Raw genomic sequence first — 19,623 nt, 5'->3', positions numbered from 1 at the left:
TTCCAATCTATCCTCAATCTGCTGAGGTACTTGACACGTGGATGTACAGTTTTTCTGCACTGGCCTTTGTCAGGCAATCAGTGACCTAAACACAGGTGGCCCACACATAGGGAAGCCACCACCTATGGGAACTGGCAGTCCGTAGCCCTGGATTCCTGCCTGAGGCTCTGTGACTCCTTGCAAGTCACAGAAGGAAGAAGGCAGCTCCTTACAGGCTCTGGCCGTGGAGCAGGCCGTGGGCTCAGGGAGCCCTCTCGTGGCTCCATCCAGGCTCACTAAGGACTCTTAACTTAGTCAAAGCCCTTGGCAATTGCCCCCCGTCTTGCTCTGGGAAGAAAATGATGTCACCAGACCGTGCTGCTTTGAACATCAAAATTACTTCTTTTCTGGTCTGAAAAACCAAGATTTTGGCACTTACCTTCGGAGCAGTTCGAGACCCTGAAACCCTACAGCAAAGCCTACAGTTGCCCTGCCTAACCCTGGCTGCCGCAGACCTGCCCGCCTATGTGATCCATCCCCGTATATGAGACACCGTGGCCGAACAGTGGGCCAGAACCTGCCGACTACCCAGTTGTTCAGATTTGTCTTCTGGCTGCAGGTGCTCAGAAGGATCAGGTAGGGGCATTAAGTAAAACTCCGTGCCCAATCGAGCCTGTCGTCTGGGTCCCCTGAACCCCAGTGCCCCACGAAGGAAGGGGTGACAAGATGCCCTCATTGCATGGTGGGAACATGTGCACGCTCCAGAGCTAGTCACCACTAAAGCAGAAGGGAAACATTAGCCAGGAAACCCGAGACTTGAAGTCACCGGTTTTTGTTTGGTTTGTTTGTTGTTGTTTTTTGGGTCATAACAATCACTCAGAAGCTTGAGTCCAGCACAGTGTGGCCAGGGATAGCTTTCCCCGGGGTGGCAAAGGTTCTTCTGCCAGCACTAGCCAGCTCATGGGACACACATGGCAAGGGGACCATGTGAACCAAGCATGGATTTCACACTGATTGTCGGGAGGTGTCTCTAATGGTAACTGCTGATTACGCTAGAGTGCCCCGTTTGGACACCACACAAAGAAACCCTGGCTCGACAGGCATACCTTTCAAGTGGAAAAGCACCTGCTCAAAATCCTATGAAAGGGAGAGGAGCTGATGAGTCATCCCGTGTCTGCACGTGTCTCCCACGCGTCTCCGAAGTTACCCTAAGTGACTGAGGCAGCATTAGACGGCGGAAGGAGCCGGACTCGCTGTCTCACTCCATGAGTCATCCTGGGCCAAGCGTTCCCTTCTCTGGTTCTTGGTATTGTTTTCCTCGAAGTGGGAGCAGTGATCGCCGCCAAGCCTAGCTTCCGAGGCCTTTGAGGGGAAGAGATGAGACGGTGCGTGTGAAAGCATGCCGGGAAAAGGCCAACAGCAAAGGGACACCCGGCCACAGGCGGCTGCTTAGCACAACGATGTCCCTAGAGCCACCGGGGTCATCTGATATGCTCATGCCTGACCTCGGGACTCAATGCTCCTGTCACTCGCATTGTCTTCCTGCCACCATCCCTAGGCTTGGTGTCTTGCACTGTGTCCTCAGGGGTGGGGACAAGACGGTGTCCAGGCGCGTCTCTCCTCGGATCATTCATGATTCCAGCGGAAGCACAGGACAGAGGTCGAGCCTTCAGGCGCTGGAGTCAAAAGATGTCATCCCGTTGGCTCCAATCTGCACGTCAAAGGCTCCACTGGAGAAGATTTCTGACGCCTCTTTTGCTTTGGTGGCTCCCACCCTGCCGGGATGGAGCTGTCTACGTCCCGGCGCACTGGCCTGAGGCTTGGCAGGGGCGAGCGCGGCCGCTGACGAGGGCCGGCCCCCCTCAGAGCCCCTGCCCGCAGCCCAGCGCCGTCACGCTTTGGACTGCCTCTCGTCCGTCCAGTCCTGCTTTGTGCTCTGCAGAGCTTGCGTCTTCTGCTCGTCCACTTGCACGTAGTCTACTCTCTGCTCCTCTGAGAAGAGGAGTTTCTGCTGCACAGGGGCTGGTGATGCTGAGTTGAAGTCCAGGGCTAAATAATCCAGGCTGAATTTCCTCGTCCACGTCAGGGCTCCACTGCTCAGCAAGTTGGCTTCTCCGTGCTCCTCCATTTGCATGTAGCTTTGTTCCTCTTCTCTGGAAACAGAATTGGCAAAAAATCTTGCAGAATTAATACCATTTCTTTCTGGAGAGAGAAAGCTGGTTCGATTGCAAGGCACAGTGCGGGTTCTGGTGAGAGACGTGTGTTCCCGGATGGTGGAGAGGCTTTTCAGGTCCAGGGGAGGTGACCGTGGTTTCCTCTGAGGCTTGAGATCTCTATTCACGGGGGGAGGCTCCAGGTCCGCCGGGAGCTCAGGCAATGGGCTGGAGATGCTTCCTGAGCTCATTGGGATATAGTCGTCAGGGCTGCAGTGGGGTCCGAGAGCAGAGGCAATGGCCTGGGGGCCCATGGGCACGTAGCTGTCCTCAGTGCTGGTGGAAGCCGGAAGGGACATTGGGAAGAACCTGCACGGCAAATTTAAACTTAGCCACTTATCTCGGTGTCTTAAAGATTGGCCTTCTACATCACCTTTCCAGGTTCTCATGTTATCTAAACAGGAGAGAGAGATTCTTCTCGGTACCACAGCGCCTTCTGGCTTCTTGATGCCACTGGGCCCACCACACGGGAGCTGCTCCTCGTGGCACCGTTCAGAGAGATGGCTCGGCTTAGGGCGGCGGGGAGGTGGCGTGTTGGACATAACATCTAGTCCTTTTACCCCATAGGGCAAGGAAGCTTGGTTTTGATCTCCCTGGACGGTGGAATTTAAGGAAGTTTCCAGCACTGGTAAAGAAAAGTGGTCCCTGGACGGGCCATTGACATCTCTTGTCCAGATCAGGGCAGCCTGGGGCCTCGTGGAAGGGACCTCTTGAGAACTGTTCCCAGGGCGTGAGGGGCAGGCCAGGTTCCCGGAGGGCAGTGGCTGCGGGCCGTCCACAAAAACGTCGTCGAAGGACGCCTGTTCCAGTGAGCGCTCCGAGTTGGACCAGCTGTCACATCTGGTGGGGAGACTGGCGTGGTGCAGTCTTCCCGTCTCGCAGTTGGACAGAATCAGATAATCAGGAAGGAAGAGAAACCCTGACTCACTTCCGGTTTTCTCAGTGGCTACCGTACTAGTGCTCGGGTCATCTCTTGGCAGGGAGCTGACAGCAGGGGCGGTGTGAAGGGAGCTGGCGGCGGAGGGCTGCACGCGGAAAGGCGCGCGCGAGCCACTCTCCACAGAATCTGCTCTGTCATCCAGGTGGCCGAGGTTGCACACCTGACTGATGCTGTGCACCCACACCTGCATTTCCTCCTCCGTCTTGGCCACCAGATAGAACGTGCGAGATGCAGTCTTGACAACGAACACAAAATGGTTCTGGAATTCCTTACGAAGGAAGCCCGGGCCCGCGTGCTTCCAGACGGCGCACTCGCTGAGGTCGATGGCGCGGATGGGCTTGCGGGCGCGCTGGCTGCGGTAGTACTCCAGGACGTCGCGGTCGCCGCTCAGGCGGCCCCGCCGCAGCACGAACCAGCGCCTGCGCCAGGCGTAGCGCTGCAGCTTCCTCTCGGGGGGGGGGGGGGGGCGACTTGACGAGCCAGCCCGTGCACAGGGCGTCGCCCGCGCTCATCGTGCCGCGCTTCCTGCGGCTGGGCCGGCGCCCGCGGCGGGCTCCCTTTGCTCTTAGGTTAAAGTCTAAAAATTTTAACCCTGCCCATTGCTTCAAGCTCATCTTAAATCTCATGCATGTTTTCCCTCTCTTGCTGTGCTTCACTTTTTATTTCCTTAAACAGTTTAAGTTCTGTCCTACTTCCAGGCCTCAGAACATGAGAGGGGATGGAGAGGTCAGAGGGTCCTGAAGAGGGCCCAGGGCCTGGCTATCAATACAAATTAGTACCAGTACAAATCTACCCTTGCTTCAGAGACACGCCCTCCCCCTGTTCTTTGCAGTTCTAAGGGGGCTTTAAATATGTGGCTCTCTGCTAAAGTTCTCATCACCTCCCTCTTTGTTGTCCAACTCCCACTCATCCTCCATATCTAGCTGAGTGTCACCTTCTCATGGAAGTCTCCCCCTAACCTTCAGTCTAGGTGAGTTGCTCTCTTAAAAGCTCCTACTTCTCATTTAGTAGATATCACAATTATAATAAAATTGTGTCGTTAACTTTGTAATGTCTCTTTCCACTCCTAGCTATGAAATCTGTGAAGGTAGAATCCATGTCTGCTTATTTACTGCTTTTTCTTCAGCACCCGACATATTTACTGCTTATTTACAACATATTTACTGCTTATTTACTGCTTTTTCTTCAGCACTCAACATAGTACTTAGAGCATAGTAGGTTCTGAATGAATAAATGTACATCTCATAATGACTCTGATTTGAGGCAAAGTCCAGGGAGAAGCCAGTCTGCCTCTGTTTTTTTTAAATTTAATTATTTTATTTATTTATTTTTGGCTGCATTGGGTCTTCGTTGCTGCGCACCGGCTTTCTCTAGTTGCAGCGAGCGGGGTCTACTCTTCATTGTGGCGCGCGGGCTTCTCATTGCGGTGGCTTCTCTTGTTGTGGAGCACGGGCTCTTGGTTGCCTCTGTTTTTATTTGGATCTCATCCTCATTACATATGCAAGTAGAGATTATTCTGTAAGGAGACTGATTAGTTATTTATGTTGCATACTAACCTTATTTACTAACACAGCCCTGGTGGAGACATATGATAGTATCCGGTTTGGGAAATGATATCCCCCTCCTCTATGTAATCCAGAAAGATGTCTTCAAATAGACATGACATTCCGGGTTTTATATGGGACAAATTCTAGGCTTTATTATACAATGGCTTCTTGATCGTGGAAAAAAAAGATATTTTTCTTGAATAATGGTAAGGGAAAAAGAAGGGTAGTAGGCTGTCTCGTTTTTCAGGTTGTTAGCACATAAGCAACAATGATGGATAATGAACATGTATGAACAACGCTCAGTGTTGTAATCAAATAAAGCCTTCTACATAGTTAATCTAATCTATATTTAAGGTTATGTGCAACAATTATTGCTCTGAATGGAATTAGGCATTTATGTTAAGCAGTGGGTTGTAATTCATATGTATATTTTAAAAAAATCATCAAGCAAAGTATTTCTGAGACCAACTTCAGGCACTCAAAAAAATATCATTTCCCTTTTTCCCTCTCAAGTGCGGAGATGGTCCATTTTTGCTTTCCACTTAGAAATGGTGAGTAAGGAGGCAGAAGGTGTTATAATGAAAGTCCAGGTCTAGTGATTGGCACACAAGTTGCGTCCAGCTGTTTTTTTATGGTGTTAGCACTGATCTTACCTTATGGTTCCACTTGAGCATTTTTCCAAATGTCTAAGGAATAGAGCTGCTTTAATTTTTTACTCTGTGCTTTATGTGTATTTATGCCTTTATTTCTTATGACAACAACACCTTGAAAGAATGATTACTCTCTCTATGTTATAGAGAATAGTAGAAGCAGGTGATATCTCAAGGTCATGTAGATTAGAGCCAAGGTTCGGCAGATTCCAGAGCCTGTACACCTCGTCCCTGTGCTGTGGAATAAGAGGTAATCTGTGTTACTTTCCCTCAGGTCTTTTATCTCCCCCAGATCCTCTCCAGCCAGAGTGTCAAGCTTCTGGAAGCTCAGTGCTCTGTGGCTGCTCAACCCTGCTTGGAGAGGGGAGTTGCTGATGACATGCAGATGACTGGGAAGCTGTTTGGAAAATGCCCAGTGCAGACCTTGTAGACACAGGAATATGTCCTGGAGGAGGGTCCAGGTGGGAATGGGTCTGGCTGACTGAAGGAATCTGATGCTGGAATTAGGAACTGTGGGCTTGAAGGGAACTTAGTGGTTTTAAAGCTTTTGATCACAAGGGACTGCAATTTTCCTGAGTCTATTTTAAGCTATTTTGGCTGGTTAAATTTTTTTAAGGAAAAAATTCCATTTTCTGATTTTGTTAATCAAAGATGTGATATATGACTACCAAGGAGAGCTTCCAATCAGCAAGAGGTAACCTGTTTTTCCATACAAAGTGGCTATTACTTCAGCCCAGTATGTAGCAGTTCTTTTTTTGAGCCTGTACAGACTTATGGGAGGTAGGGGTGACAAATGTATGGTTCTTACTAGGCTTTTTCATATTTTAGAAATTATTCAAAAACAATCCTCACCCTCCCCATGAATGCCTTCAAGAACCCACGTGAATGGCCCCAGTTGGAAACCATTGATCTAGACCTAGATCCTTACTTTATTATTGAGGAAACTGAGGGCATGTAAAATTTCCAAAGTCATCAAGTGAGTTAGTGCTTAAAAAGAGTATTGAATGGGACTTCCCTGGTGGCACAGTGATTAAGAATCCGCCTGCCAATGCAGGGGACATGGGTTCGATCCCTGGTCCGGGAAGATCCCACATGCCGCAGGGCAACAAAACCTGTGCGCCACAACTACAGAGCCTGCGCTCTAGAGCCCGCGTGCCATAACTACCGAAGCCCACGCGCCTAGAGCCCGTGCTCTGCAAGAGAAGACACCGCAATGAGAAGCTCGTGCGCCACAAAGAAGAGTAGCCCCTGCTCGCCACAACTAGAGAAAGCCTGCGTGCAGCAACGAAGACCCAAGGCAGCCAAAAATAAATAAATGAATAAATAAATATATTTTTAAAAACCTAGCTGCTTTAAATAAATAAATAAGTAAAAAATTTTAAAAACTAGCTTCTTTTTTTTTTAAAAAAGATATGAATAATGGGATACATATCACCTGGGACCCACCAACCACTCAGAGACACAGAGTTGACAGGTTCATTCTGTAGCCGGTTCTGTAGCTTATGCGAGTCCAAAGATCTTCCTGCCATTTTAAATTCTGGGTATATGTTCTTATGCTCCAGCTCCTATTTCCTTGTAGTGCTATGTCTGATTTTCCTAATTCACCCTAGGCCTAGAGCTGGTTCCCATGTTCCACAATTAAATACACTCACACAAGTGTTTTGAGGGGAAACATGCCGTGGAATGGGCAGCTTCTGCCATCTGGCCAGTCCTCCTCTTTCCTCTTTCTTTCTGTCTCTGATCTCATTCCCTTCCTTCCAGATTGTGCCTCACTCCCAGGATGGAAGAACTCATTTGCTTTCTCTCTGTCTGATTCTGCCAGTGGTCAGATAGGGTAACCATTCTGTCATCATAGATTAGGGGAGCTCCTCTTACTGGTCCCACCCTCCTCACTTCAGCAACTGGGACCACAGACAGAAATTCTCTTTCTCCACTGACAACCAAACTCTGCTTGAGGGGACCGATGGACAAGGGAGGAAATGAGGTGGTTGCTCTTCTTAGAGAATAAAGATTTGAAAAAAAATCCGCATCCAAACCTCATCTGTACACTTCCTATCCAAAACACATGTACACCTTCATACCTGACACTCCATTTGACTCTTATATGACATCTGGCTTATCAGTCAGCTCAGGGTGCCATAACAAAATACCAGAGGCTGAGAGTCTTAAACAAGAGAAATTAATTTTCTCACAGTTCTAGAGGCTGGAAGTTCAAGATTAAGGTGCTGGCAAGGTAGGTTTCCTTCTGAAGCCTGTTCTTTTGGCAGGTGGGTACAGACATCTTACTGTGTTCTCACGCAATCTCCCTTTTTGTGCTTGGGATGATGGGGGGAGGGGCAGGTGGGGGGAAAGAGAGAGAGAGCACACATGTGTGAGCTCTCTACGTCTCTCCTTATAAGGGCACTAATCCCATCATGAGTACCCCACCCTTATGACCTCATCTAATCCTAAGTACCTCCCAAAGGACCCATCTCCAAATACCATCACACTGGGGGTTAGGGCTTTAACATATGAATTTTGAGGCGACACATTCAGTCCATAACACTGGAAAAAGGGAAAGAAGTTTTGCTAGTTTTCCAGATGAGACACTGAGGCTCAGAGAAGTAACTATATTAGACTGAACCTATAAGAGAGAACTGAAGGAGGGCAGTGTCCATGATGCTGACCCGTCCATGCACTCTGATGCCTACCCAAATCTTCCCCTTCTCCTCACCAATCAAGGAGTCTGATGTGCCAACCAGCTCAAAGCCATTTCTTCTGAATACTTAGAAGGGTGTAGTAGTTTTAAAACATGTCCACAGATTCTTTGATACTCTTCCCTTCAAAAGGTGGAATCTAATTCCTCTCCCCTGGAATATGGGCTATCCTTATCAATGCCCTTCTAACAAATGGAATGTGGCAGAAATGATGGTATGAGATTTCTGAGATTAGGTCTAAAAGATACCATGACTTCCCCCTTGCCATGTCTCTTGGATCATTGGCTCAGGAAGACAGCTGCCATGTCGTGAAGACACTCAAGAAGCCATGCAGAGAAGCTCATGTGACAAGGAGCCAAGGCTACCTGCCAATGGCCAGTGAGGGACTGAGGTCTCCTGCCAACAGCCCTGTGAATGTGCCATCGTGGATGTGAATTGTCCAGTCCCAGTCGAGACTTCAAATGATTGCCGCCCTGGCAGTCATTTTGACTACAGCCTCATTAGAGACCCTTGTTGCTCCAAGATTCCTGACTTAAAGAAACTGTGAGATAATAAACGTTTATGGTTTTAAGCTGCTAAATTTGCAGGGCAACAATAGATAATTGATACAAAGGGAAAGGCGTTTTATGCTGCTAGTCTCACTTGTCCCTTCTCCACATCACCCACATGGCCGAGCCCTATCAACATTTCTGAGCATCAGTTCCCTCTTACAGAAAATACCAATAAGATACCATATAGTATAACTGATACATTCATGCCTAGTACTGACTCGCTCAAAATAAGTGCTCAAGAAATTGTAGTTTTTGTCAGCATCTTGTCAGCTGTGCGGCTTCTCCAGGTGAGTTTCTGTCTATTGGTTTCAGATGCCCACATCCCTCACGTGAGGTGCCAACCTCAAACCAAAGTCAACGTACATTGCCTGCCAGAGACCCCTAACCGCCTAAACCTTCCCGGCTGAGGGGCTCATGGCTTCTTCTCCATTTCAGTATAGAGAACTTTCCTCCCTCTCTCACTGTCTTCAGCTAGCCTCCATTCTTAACCCTAATCTTTTATCTCAGAATTTCAGCTTTGATGCTTCCCACTTCCTTCCTATGGTTGCTTTAACCGAAGTGAGTCAGGTCTTACTGAAAAACTGACCACAGCCACTCGGCTCCCACCCTTCCCCAGACCAGGGTTGCCTGGGCAGAGTGTGAGGGGGATCAGTGTTTACTCAGCCCATTCTTTCCCCTCTCCACCTCAAGTCATAGGGCTTTGAGTAGGGCTTCCCCAGCCACCATGCCCCGCCTAACAGACCGCAGTCAGCAGTCTATCTCACATTTGTCTGGCGGCTCAAGGAGAGAACAGAAATGCAGCAGCTTTAATCCTTGTGTAGCCTATCAAGTGGGCTCATTTGCTTATATTCCACTCTATTAGGTCCAACCTGTTGCCTCTGCTCAGCTCCAGGAGGATTTGGTGAAGATTTTAGGTGTGAATACTAATAACAGCCAACTGTGTGCACTAGGGCCATCTCCTAGAGTCCGGAGACATGCAGCACTTTATCTTAATCCTCACAATAACACAGGCAAATTAATATTCACCCCTGGAACTTTGGAACTTGAAGGAGCAAACAACGATAACAAAAAAGAAGACAAACAAAATAACCACCAAAACCTAAAACACACTGAAAAACTTCCTCTGCCTTACTTTTTAATTTTGGTATGTACAGAATCTCATCCTTAGCCTTGAAAATCAGCATGATCATGAAGGATGATTCTTTAAAGGACTGAGTTTAGGGGAGGAATATGGTGGTCTTTGCTATTGACTTTTGAAGGGGTAACAGCTTTTCCCTGATCAGATTTGGAGGTTTCCTGTTTTCTGGGAGAGGGTAGCTGGCTTTCTTTCTCTGGAATGTAGAATTCATTCATCTACTCTCTTCTATCTTGGAAACTCTGAGAGAATATTTTTAGCCAGACAGAAGTCAACTGACACCATAACATGATTTTAATAAGACCCATTTATTTATTCAAAATTAAAATCTGCTATGAAGACAGACAAACAATGTAACATTCCCAGAGGAATTGAATTGCTTCTAGTTCAGACTGAGTTCTATTAGAACCAATTTTAGGTTGTTATAAATAACAAGCCGGCCACAGCTTTCAAGAATGAAGCGGCTGGGGAATGAGGTCAGGGGAATCCCTCAGAGCCACTGGAATATTAATTGTCAAAGGGGCTCCCTAGTTTCTCTTCTTACGAGCATAAGAGTCTTTGTAACACTCCGGGAGCCCCAGGCCCAGGGACAAGAGAAATTAGAGGGAGATCAGGGAAAATAGCCCAACAGCTGTCAAGTGTGGTTAGGCTTGGAAATGAAGCTGCAGTTGACTCCACAAGGAACAATTTTTTTTCCTTATATAACTTACAATTTCTCTTAAAACACTCGAATACCATAGGGTATCACCCTATGGAAACAGCTTAAACACAGGTGAAAATAATAAATATTGAAAAAAATGTATAATATTGGGCTTCTTTCTAAATATTTCACAGAGAAGCTCAGTAAATAAATAGAAATGGGAGTTGAGGTATCAGAGGTAATAAATATTCTAGGAGAGAGGTACAAAAGGGTTTTCCAGGGAGCTGGTTCTGCTCTCCCAGAACCCTGGATCAGATTTCGAAGATCTTCAGTTTATGCCCTAGAGTCTAGTAGAGTCGCCATCCTGGATGTTTTCTTCACTAGAATGCTTCAGTTTTTCATCTTTGTTGTCATGTAGGCTTCTATGTAGTTGATGAAGATGTCAAATTCACTCATGGCTTTGTAGACACCCTTCTCTTGGAGCTGTGTAGGGAGGTAAGAAATGTTTAGTGAAAACCCCATCTGAGCAAGTAAGTGGGTCCTCCGCTTGGATGGTCATGACCCTGGGACCCAGAAGCTGTACCAGCTCCCTTGTGTTGGGAGATGAAGGACAGACCCTGGGGACCTGAAGATATGCCCCGCTGTCAGGAAAGGCTGTGCATTGGCCTGGACCATGGCCAGTAGGCAGCAAGAGGAACATTCACTTTTGCAAAGCACAGTCTTTCAAATGGTGCCTTTTCAACAATTTTAAAGGTCATGTGCTCACGTGATGCTTATTCAAAATTTGATGAAAAGACATTAGAGGAACCACTTTGAAAGCAAGACATTGAGAGAAGGAGAGAAGGGAGCCTTTTTTGTGTTTATGTTCCCTCACCCCTGGATTGAGAAGATCCAGCCCTGCTGCTCTGGCCTACTGTCGGGGGATTCATGCCCCCTGATGTTGGAACCCTGCCCAGTGTCTGTGTCCAGCCCATGAAGAGGACATAGGTCCCATGGCTTCTGGGAAATGTGGTAGAAGAATTCATGGACAGTTGGAAGAGTGAAACCCCACTTGGTTTGAGAGCTGACATTCTCAGGCACCTTGGGAGCTATGACTGGCAGGTGGAAAGAGAGGGGGACCAAGTCCACATAAGGGAGAACTCTGCTTCCTGCTCTGAGTTTGGGGGAGTTCAGGCTGCACCCCTGGGTGTGTTTGTAAGTGCACGTTCATGTGTCGGCTTCCTGCACGTGTGGCTTCAGACTTGATTCCCAACAAGCTACTTTCTGTTTCCTCTGTCACTCTCCCCAGCACCCAGCTCACTGTGTTCACAGCTGGCTGGCCAGCCCAACCCGCAGGCCTGCAAAGGCGGGGAGTAGTCATTTAGAAACCCCCCAAAACACTTCACAGAAAACAAACAGAACTGAGATGGCAGCTCCTCACTGGCTGAGGAGGTCACACCATTTTTCGGGTTCCCACACTCCCTCCGAGGGAAGTTCAGGGCCTGCTGAGCACCTGCCAACCTCAGCCCCTCGGGAGTGGGCAGAGGTCATGGTCCCCAGACCCTCCCTGCCAGCAGCCCAGGCTCACCTTATTGAAGACACTCTTCACCTGCTCCACTGCCTTGCTCTTGTTTTCACAGGGCAGAAATCGATGCTGTGGAAGGAAAGAGAAAGTGTGAACAACACTGGCGCCTGGGTCCTGGGTCCATTGTGCTTGGGGGACAACCCGGGAGCAGGAAGAGGCCAGACTCATCTTGGATGGCTACTCTCCACAGCTCCTGTGAGGACTATGGCCTACCTCCTCTTTCCCCACCAGACAGAGAAGAAACACAGCCCAGGCAGATTACTTATGTTTCCCTAGGAGCTGCTCCCAGCCGCTTACAAGGCTGCATCAAACACCCAGGTCTTGGAGGTTCCTTCCCTGGCACGTCCCAGCGCCGAGCAGAGCCTGAGCCAGCCCTTCTGTCCTTTCCTGCTTTTGTCCTGTCCCTCTCCTTATGTCCCAGCCCCGAGGACCATTTCTAAGTGTCCGAGGAGCAGAGACACAGTCTCAGCCCTGCCGGCCAAACCCGTTGCATGGTCCTCTTCTACAAATACAGCCCAAATGATTTCTCAACACCAGTGAGGGAACAAAGGAAACCAGTGGTGAGGGTATCATTTCAGTTGGAGAAATAAATGATCCTGGGGGATTATTCACAGACAGTAGCTTGGGGCCGAGTAGCCCCCGGCCCCTCTAAAATGCCAGAGAAAATCCTGTCAGTCATTTGGACTCCACTTGAAGTTCTGCTCTCAAAAGGTTAAGAAGAAGAGGGAAGTGGAGTTTCCTCTCCCGGGACCCTTACCTCTGGCCCCTCCTGCGGGGCCCAGGTCCTAGGTCCCCAAGGACGAGGGAGGCCTGACTGAAGCTCTGGGCCCCTTTCATGTAGAGAGAGGGGAATAGCTAATAACCCACAAATGACTCACAAATAACAGGAAAGCTATTGCAAACCTTCACATGTAAATGCCTAGCAGCCACCCCACCCCCTGCTCAGAGAGAAATGAGCAAGTGATGCGACTTTGGCGCCTGGCCGGAGGGAGAGGGCGCCTGCCGGCCTGTGTCTTTGTGTCTCCGGGTGGGAACCGGGTTTGGGGAGGATGTTTCCGGAAGACCCCAGAGGAGAGAGAGCCGCCTGCAAGGGAAAGAGCTGGCCTGCTACTCACACAGCGCCTCAGCCTCAGCCTGAGGGTCTTCAGCTTCTCCCCCAGGGAGTTCACGTGCTCCTTGATGTTGGGGCCATGGTTCTCAGCCTGTGGCATCACCTCCTCCAGGTAAAACTGGATCATCTCCGACAAGGCTTGGCAACCCAGGTAACCCTAAGGGCGGAAGCCAGGGTGGGTGGTGACCCGGGAGGAAGATCTACTGCTTGAGAGGACGGCTTTGTCCCCGGGGACCTTCTTAAGTAGCCACCTCCCCCCAGGACCAAGCCCTTGGTAACAAGCCCCCTCCAGCTACTGGCTATGTGCTGAGTTAAGATCTTCCCACTTCTCCTTTTCAAAGTGAGGGAAGCGGACCCAGCTCCTTGCAGGCAAGAAGCAGAGCCGCCCTTAATCATGCTGCACACCGCACCCTCGTCCCCACCCAGCCCTCACCTTAAAGTCCTCCAGCAGAGACTGGCTCAACAACGAGTTGTCCAGCTGGTCATTCATTTGCTGCAAGAAGAACACAAGGAGAATGAACCCAAGGTTTGGGGAAATACTGAAAATGACTGTTTTTCTCATGCCCTTTTATTTATAGAGTTTTTGATTTTTTAATCAATGCAGACCTGGCCCCAAAATGGAAAAGAGAGCTTTCAAAACAGGACATTCAATGGTGCTGGAACTCTTAGTTAAATCAAGTCCTTCCCCCTGGGATCAAGTTCTTTAAAAAATCTGGCTGATTTTGAAGGCAAGGCAGAAGCTTGCCTGGGTCCTGCTCTTTCTGCAAAACTGTGTCACATGGGCAAGGGTCCCCATACCAACCCCTTGGCGCCCTTTGCTTTTCTGTCTACCCGCTGCCGACATCCAGCTGCAGCGCTGAAAATTCTCTGGGAGTGGGAACCATCTCCTAATGCAGGTTTCCCCCTGTATGGTGCTACCCCAAACCATCAGTCTTTCAGGTTCTGGAAGCCCTCTAAGCTGAGGCAACTTATGTTTCCTGCCACAGGGTATGGGGAACATCTTCACCTCCAATCAGACCCTTCGCGATCTCTCCCAGCCTATGAAGTATTGAGCTCCAGAGAATTCTTATACAAATTTCCGAGCATAGGAGAGATGGTAGAGATACCTTTTTGAAGTGAGCTTTTCCTGCACAATTTACTGCAGCACCAGGGCTTAGACTGACTCACTGAACCCACAGCTTGACCAAGGACTCTTAAGAATTTCAGTTTGGGGGGAATGGGTGTTGGGGGTGGAGGTGAATGAAAAGGAGGTTTTATAAGCTCCGGCAGAATGCCTTGTCAGGCAGTCCCAGGGAGGAAGGAAGGACAGGAGGGCATCATACTCACAAAGAAAGTCTTCACGTTGCTGAAGGCAGCTCGGAGCTCCCGGAGCATGTGGGGCAGGCTGTCTGGGAAGTGGATGCAGCTGTCCTTAGACTGGGTGCCTTGGTGTTGGCTGGCCGCCACCCCGGCCAGGAAGATCAGGCAACAGAGCAGTGCTGAGCTGGGCATTGTGGAGTTCTGCCTTCTTCGTTCAGTCGGGCTTGTGGTTTGGTTTTGCAAGAGCAAGCCCCTGTTGTGTAGACCTTCACCTACTGTGTCCCCCTTTTATATTGTGGGGCCTCGCCATTCATAAAAAGCCACAGTGTCACAGATTTCCTGGCAAAAGTTTCTTCTGATTAAAGCCCCTCCCTTCCCTAGACCTCTCCAACTTTGCATTCGTTGAAACTCTTACTCAAAGTTTTTAATTTTGCATCGTAAGCAAAAGAGATGGTTGAAAAATGAACTTCTGCATATGGCTATTTTTAGGAGACGCTACCTCTCTCTCCCTTTTAAAATAATTTTTCAGCTTCTCTTAATAATAAAAAAAAAAAAGTTGATTTCCTGGGGTGAACAGCTGTTCTGTGCGCAGGGACCCACAGTTGTGGGTTCCATTCACGTGTTCCTAGGTCACAATGACGTGGACAAATTGGCCATTCCAGAATACACTGAGATTGAGAAATAACTGGGTCCCCCTCCCCAACCTGGGTTGATACTCAAGGCTTCTCCTTACTGGATTGGGAAGTCACCTCAGCTCTCCAGGCCTCAGCTTCCCCAAATGAAAACAGGAGCGTGAGCTAAATATCCTCAAAGCTGCCTTCTGGTTCTTTCATTTTATGTTCCAAGACTACTCCTTAAAGAGGCCAGCTTCCCACAGGACAGGCAAGGGTGTCAGATGTGCTCCAGGTTCCTTCTCTGGCCCTGGATTCATTTAGACTCTCAGATCCATGTCTCCAACCTCCTTGGCTAGCCACGTCCTCAGGGGGAATTAGTAAGAGTAGTCCACGCTTACTGGAAGCTGTACCTGCCAGTCACCATGACCCTCATCTCCATTTTACAGTGAGCAAACCGAGGCACACAGATATTAAGTACCCTGCACATGGATGCTGAGTGAGGGAGCCAGAATTTGCACCCAGGCCTGCCTGATACTCAGGCTGTGCTCCTTTCCCTATTCTACACTGACCCCAGTGTGCAGAATGGAAAATTTGGATTAAAGAGTCACTAGGTTTCTTCTGGGTTGTGAGTTTCAGTGGCTGGAGACTTACATTTGAAAGATGGGGAGGAAGAAGTAAAAATAACAAAGAAAATAAGTTGGGATTCCATGAAGGCTGGACAGGAGGCCCTTTTCTCCCCTCTTACCTATCCCTTGTCCTCCTTCCAAAGAAGCCTTAGTTGTCTTGCTTTGGATTTGCACATGTAAGCGTGTGTGTGTGTGTGTGTGTGTGCGTGTGTGTGTATGTGTATAGGGGCAGAGTAGCCAGATATGGTGAGGAATGTTGCACTACCGCTAGAAGGAAAGGATGGTGTGGTGACATTACTTCTACAGATATGAAGAAAGTCTGGGAGTCCTTTGATTGTGCCTTGACCTCCCCCTTCTGCAGGGGCTCCTCCCACTGCCCCACTGAATAGCTCTGATCTGGGGGGACAGGAGGCTGGGGCTCTGCCACTCAAACCCAGGGCAAGTCACCTGACCTCCCTGTGTCTGTTTTCCATCTATCCCAAGGGGACAGCAGTACCTGCCTTCTGTCTGCTGGGGACCTTTGGGCTTCACATGGGATGGGGCCTGCGGAGGTAACAAGTGGATCCAGAAGTAGGATATCTCCAGTGTTTCTGTTATTTTCTTGCCTTCTTGCATCAGCACTGGGATACCTCATGTGGCCCTGGGCTCTGAACGTGCCCCATTAAAGAAGCTCACTGCACCAGACGAGGGGGGCAGACATTCTGGGGCTGGGCTGGAGGGAGTGGGAGGGAGGAGGCAGAGAGCCCAGGCTGCGGATGTACTTTGTGGGTCAGGATCAGGGGACTGTAGTCTCTCTTCCCAACCCTTTGGGGAGTGTTGATGCAGAAGCCTAAGAATCACAAAGGGAGAAAGAACCTTTAGAAATAGGCGTGGAAGGGAACTATATTCAGTATCCTGTGATAAACCATAATGGAAAAGAATATGAAAAAGTATACATATATGTATAACTGAATCACTTTGCTGTACAGCAGAAATTAACACATTATAAATCAACTGTACTTAAATCAAATTAAAAAAAAAAAAAAAAGAAATAGTTGTGACTGACTCAGGAATTGCTGCTCCTGCCAGATTTACACTGGGTTGATACTCAAGGCTGGCAGGAGTTCTGAGTTTTGCCACGAGAAAGAAGAGGGAAGGGGTCAGGCGCTGGGTTTTGCACCCCTTCCACCCTACTCCTTCCCTCTTGGCTCCTGGGTTTTCTGGGCTGTGTCTGCTTCAGCCTGTAGGGCTGACCCCTCTCTGAGCTGGGTGTTCTGGGTACCGACTCAGTCTGGCCGACCAGTCAGGCCAGAGGACCCAAACCCAGGGCAGACTACGAGGCCCTACTTCTGGACCCAGGCAGCACAGATCCCCCTCTTACCTTTGTTTGCCACTGTGCCATGTGCTTTTCTCCACTACTACGTCTACAACAAATGTCGCTGTCATCCATGTGCACAACTGCCTCAGCCAATCAGCTGTGAGCTCCCTGAAACAGGGCACTGTTTCATTATCTTTTGTGTATCTGGAGCCGAGTACAGGGTCTGGCCCGTGGAAGGTGCCAGGGACACAACTTCCTTTTTTCTCTGTTGGGACGGGCATAGCAGAGTACCCTGTGAGCCTGGACCAGGGCTGGTCTGGGCGTGGGCAAACACTCAGAGCAACTCAGGAAGGCAGGCAGTATCTCTTCCACTTTCTTCTTACAATTTGAAATATTAAATACACACACACACACACACACACACAGAGACACGCATGCACGCACACATGCACATAATGGCAGGAGAAGGGAGGTGGGCAAGAGCCATTTCTATCTTTCTTTATTCCATAAGCTATTAGGTAGGGTAAGGGTTAGGCTCTGACTTCCTTATTTGTTTTGGAATGTTTGGTAAATGTTGCCAATTACCTCAAGCCATTTGTTGAATTTTTCATCCTTTCTCTGTTGATTTGAAATTGTTGTCCTCTCTCATCTCAAAATTTTCAGAATCTAAATGGTCAGAGACCATTTAGGCAACTTCCTTGATGCAATTACTTAATTTAGAAATGGAGATAACAATATCTTCCCTATCCACATATCTCATAGGACTGATGTCAAGCTGACACAGGAGAATACGTGTGAACATCTTGGGAAAAGTTAAGACCCTTTGCTTATATATTGACCAAACAACAAGAACAACAAAGATGATTCCTATTTCTCAAGACTGTGAAGGTACCATTCATCTGAAAAGTCGTTAGGATTCACTGGGAAAAGTCCCAAACTCATAGGTCATGTGACATAAATGTCAACAGTCTGCATGTTAGATTTGAGTTGGGGTTTCAGTCCAAGGGAAGAGCCCAAGTAGGGAAGAAAGTGAGCGAGCAGGCACCTGTGGATGGATGATATGTCAGTCTGGGCACCATTTGGCCCTGTGGATTTCAAGAGAACACAAATGCCACTCGTTAGACTGTGAGCTCCTTGAGAGCAAATGGTCTGAGCCCAATTTTCCCTCAGATCTAGAATCATAGCAAGTGTCCAACACATGCCTATTCAATTGAATTTAAATGAATTTTTTTCCTTGGGGACTCACTGGGAAATCAGAGGAAAGTGTGGGAGGGGAAATACCTCTTCTCTTCCATCCCTGCTCCAGAATATTCCCTAATGTTCATATTCAGCTGCAAAAGAAAGAAAGTCTGACTCACCATGGCTTAAAAAGGAAAGGGATATTATTTTTTGGTCTTCCATGACAAGAAGTTCAGAGGTAGGCAGTCCAAGGCTAGTACAGCACTCCAATGTCATCCAGAACCCAGCTTTTCTGCCTTCCTGCTTTTCTATGAATTGTTGTAGGATGTCAGGGAGGAGGGACTTGGGTAGAGGCTAAAGGTCCAAAGGCATATCAGCCTGGCAGATCCTAATAATTTTTCTGGAAAGCTCCATTTATGAGTTTCACCACTTTAGCTGCAGACGACTCCGGGCAGACAAGAATTGTGAACAGATTTTGGAGGGTGCGGTCTACAATGCACAAGAGCTTATAAGGAATCACCTCGCAGCTAACCTCATGCTCAGCAAAATGGCAGCCTTCTTGGTATAACTGTCCTGTATCTTGCAACAATTCTGCCGCTCAGACCCAAGAGTGGGGAACAGACTGGGAGCCCTGTGGGGCTGCACTGGAGTCACAAAGAGAAGGCTATGGAATCTGAGCTTGCTGGACTCAGGGTTCAGCCAGCTTGCCTGTCAACAGGGCCACCACAAGCGTAGCAGGCAGGTCAGTGATGCAGGCAGAGCAGGTGGGAAGGTGCCCACCCAGGACAAGGGAGCTGACTGTCTCAATGAAGAATCCCTTGGGGGCTTGGCTCCTGTGTGCTCATTTGTAATCATTATTTTAAGGCTGATAATGGGAGTTTCATTTCTTCTTCTTCAGGACATCTAGAACGTACGATAGTTTCCCCAGCTTGAAATTTCTAGTATTCCCTTGAATAACCTTCCTCAGCTCCCTGGACCGAGGTTTCCTCAGCTCCCTGGACCGAGGCTTCCTCAGGGGCTCTGCTGCAACAGGCCTGGTCAAGAGCACAGAGTGTGGCATCACACCCCCCCAAGTGGGGCCGGGTGGGACCCCAGGGGACAGGGTTCTGTCTTTGACTTTGGCCTTGTGGTTGAGGTGCTTCAGAATAAAGTCCTGGTGGGTCAGAGCCTTAAAAGGAGCCTGAGTTGGGGCTGGCCCCTAGGCCGAATCAAGCAAGGGTTATGCAAACTGGAGTGGGTGCCCTTCCGAGGACTGTGGCCGGCAGATGCTGCAAACCACAGCGGAAGGGCTGATCTTTGGACAGCCAATGTGGAATTCCCCTTTGTACGACGGTGGCGCCATATCAAGCAGTTTGGATTTTCCTTAGGGGACAGACACTGTGCTCTGTAACTTCTCATGTGAGAGATTTGGCTACAGGGGCCAGGACACCAGGTGTTGGAGTCCTTGCCACCCAGAGGATACAGCTGTCTCTGCTCTGTCTGCATGACTACCTAGAATAACTAGTGGGTTCCTGAGCCTGGGGCACAGATAGATTCCTTCAGCTCCAGGGCTGTCCCTCTGATGGGATTTAGTTTACTCAAA

The 19,623-nt window shown here is 48.8% G+C and overlaps 1 protein-coding gene and 1 pseudogene across 3 annotated transcripts; both read right to left on the bottom strand.

The window, feature by feature from the left end:
- Positions 1-1,472: 1,472 nt before the first annotated feature.
- LOC309660410 (GRB2-associated-binding protein 3 pseudogene) lies at positions 1,473-8,588 on the bottom strand (annotated as a pseudogene). Its single transcript has one exon. The product of its transcript is annotated as a GRB2-associated-binding protein 3 pseudogene (transcript).
- On the bottom strand, positions 8,587-19,023 carry IL10 (interleukin 10). 2 transcript variants are annotated; one of them, XM_082463920.1, is made up of 5 exons: positions 14,353-19,023; positions 13,460-13,519; positions 13,031-13,183; positions 11,919-11,984; positions 8,587-10,834 (listed from the first exon to the last, which is right to left on the bottom strand). In XM_082463920.1, the coding sequence occupies exons 1-5, from the start codon at positions 14,515-14,517 to the stop codon at positions 10,742-10,744; spliced, it is 537 nt and encodes a 178-aa protein (XP_082320046.1). In that variant the 5' UTR covers positions 14,518-19,023; the 3' UTR covers positions 8,587-10,741. The 2 variants fall into 2 exon arrangements, with proteins under 2 accessions (XP_082320046.1, XP_082320045.1); XM_082463919.1 differs by lacking the exons at positions 8,587-10,834; positions 11,919-11,984 and having other exon boundaries at positions 12,095-13,183.
- Positions 19,024-19,623: the final 600 nt, after the last annotated feature.

Source organism: Balaenoptera physalus (genome assembly GCF_965194825.1).
Source record: "Balaenoptera physalus genome assembly, chromosome: 1".
Taxonomy (NCBI): Eukaryota; Metazoa; Chordata; class Mammalia; order Artiodactyla; family Balaenopteridae; genus Balaenoptera; species Balaenoptera physalus.
This window is presented reverse-complemented; position numbering and strand designations above follow the sequence as displayed.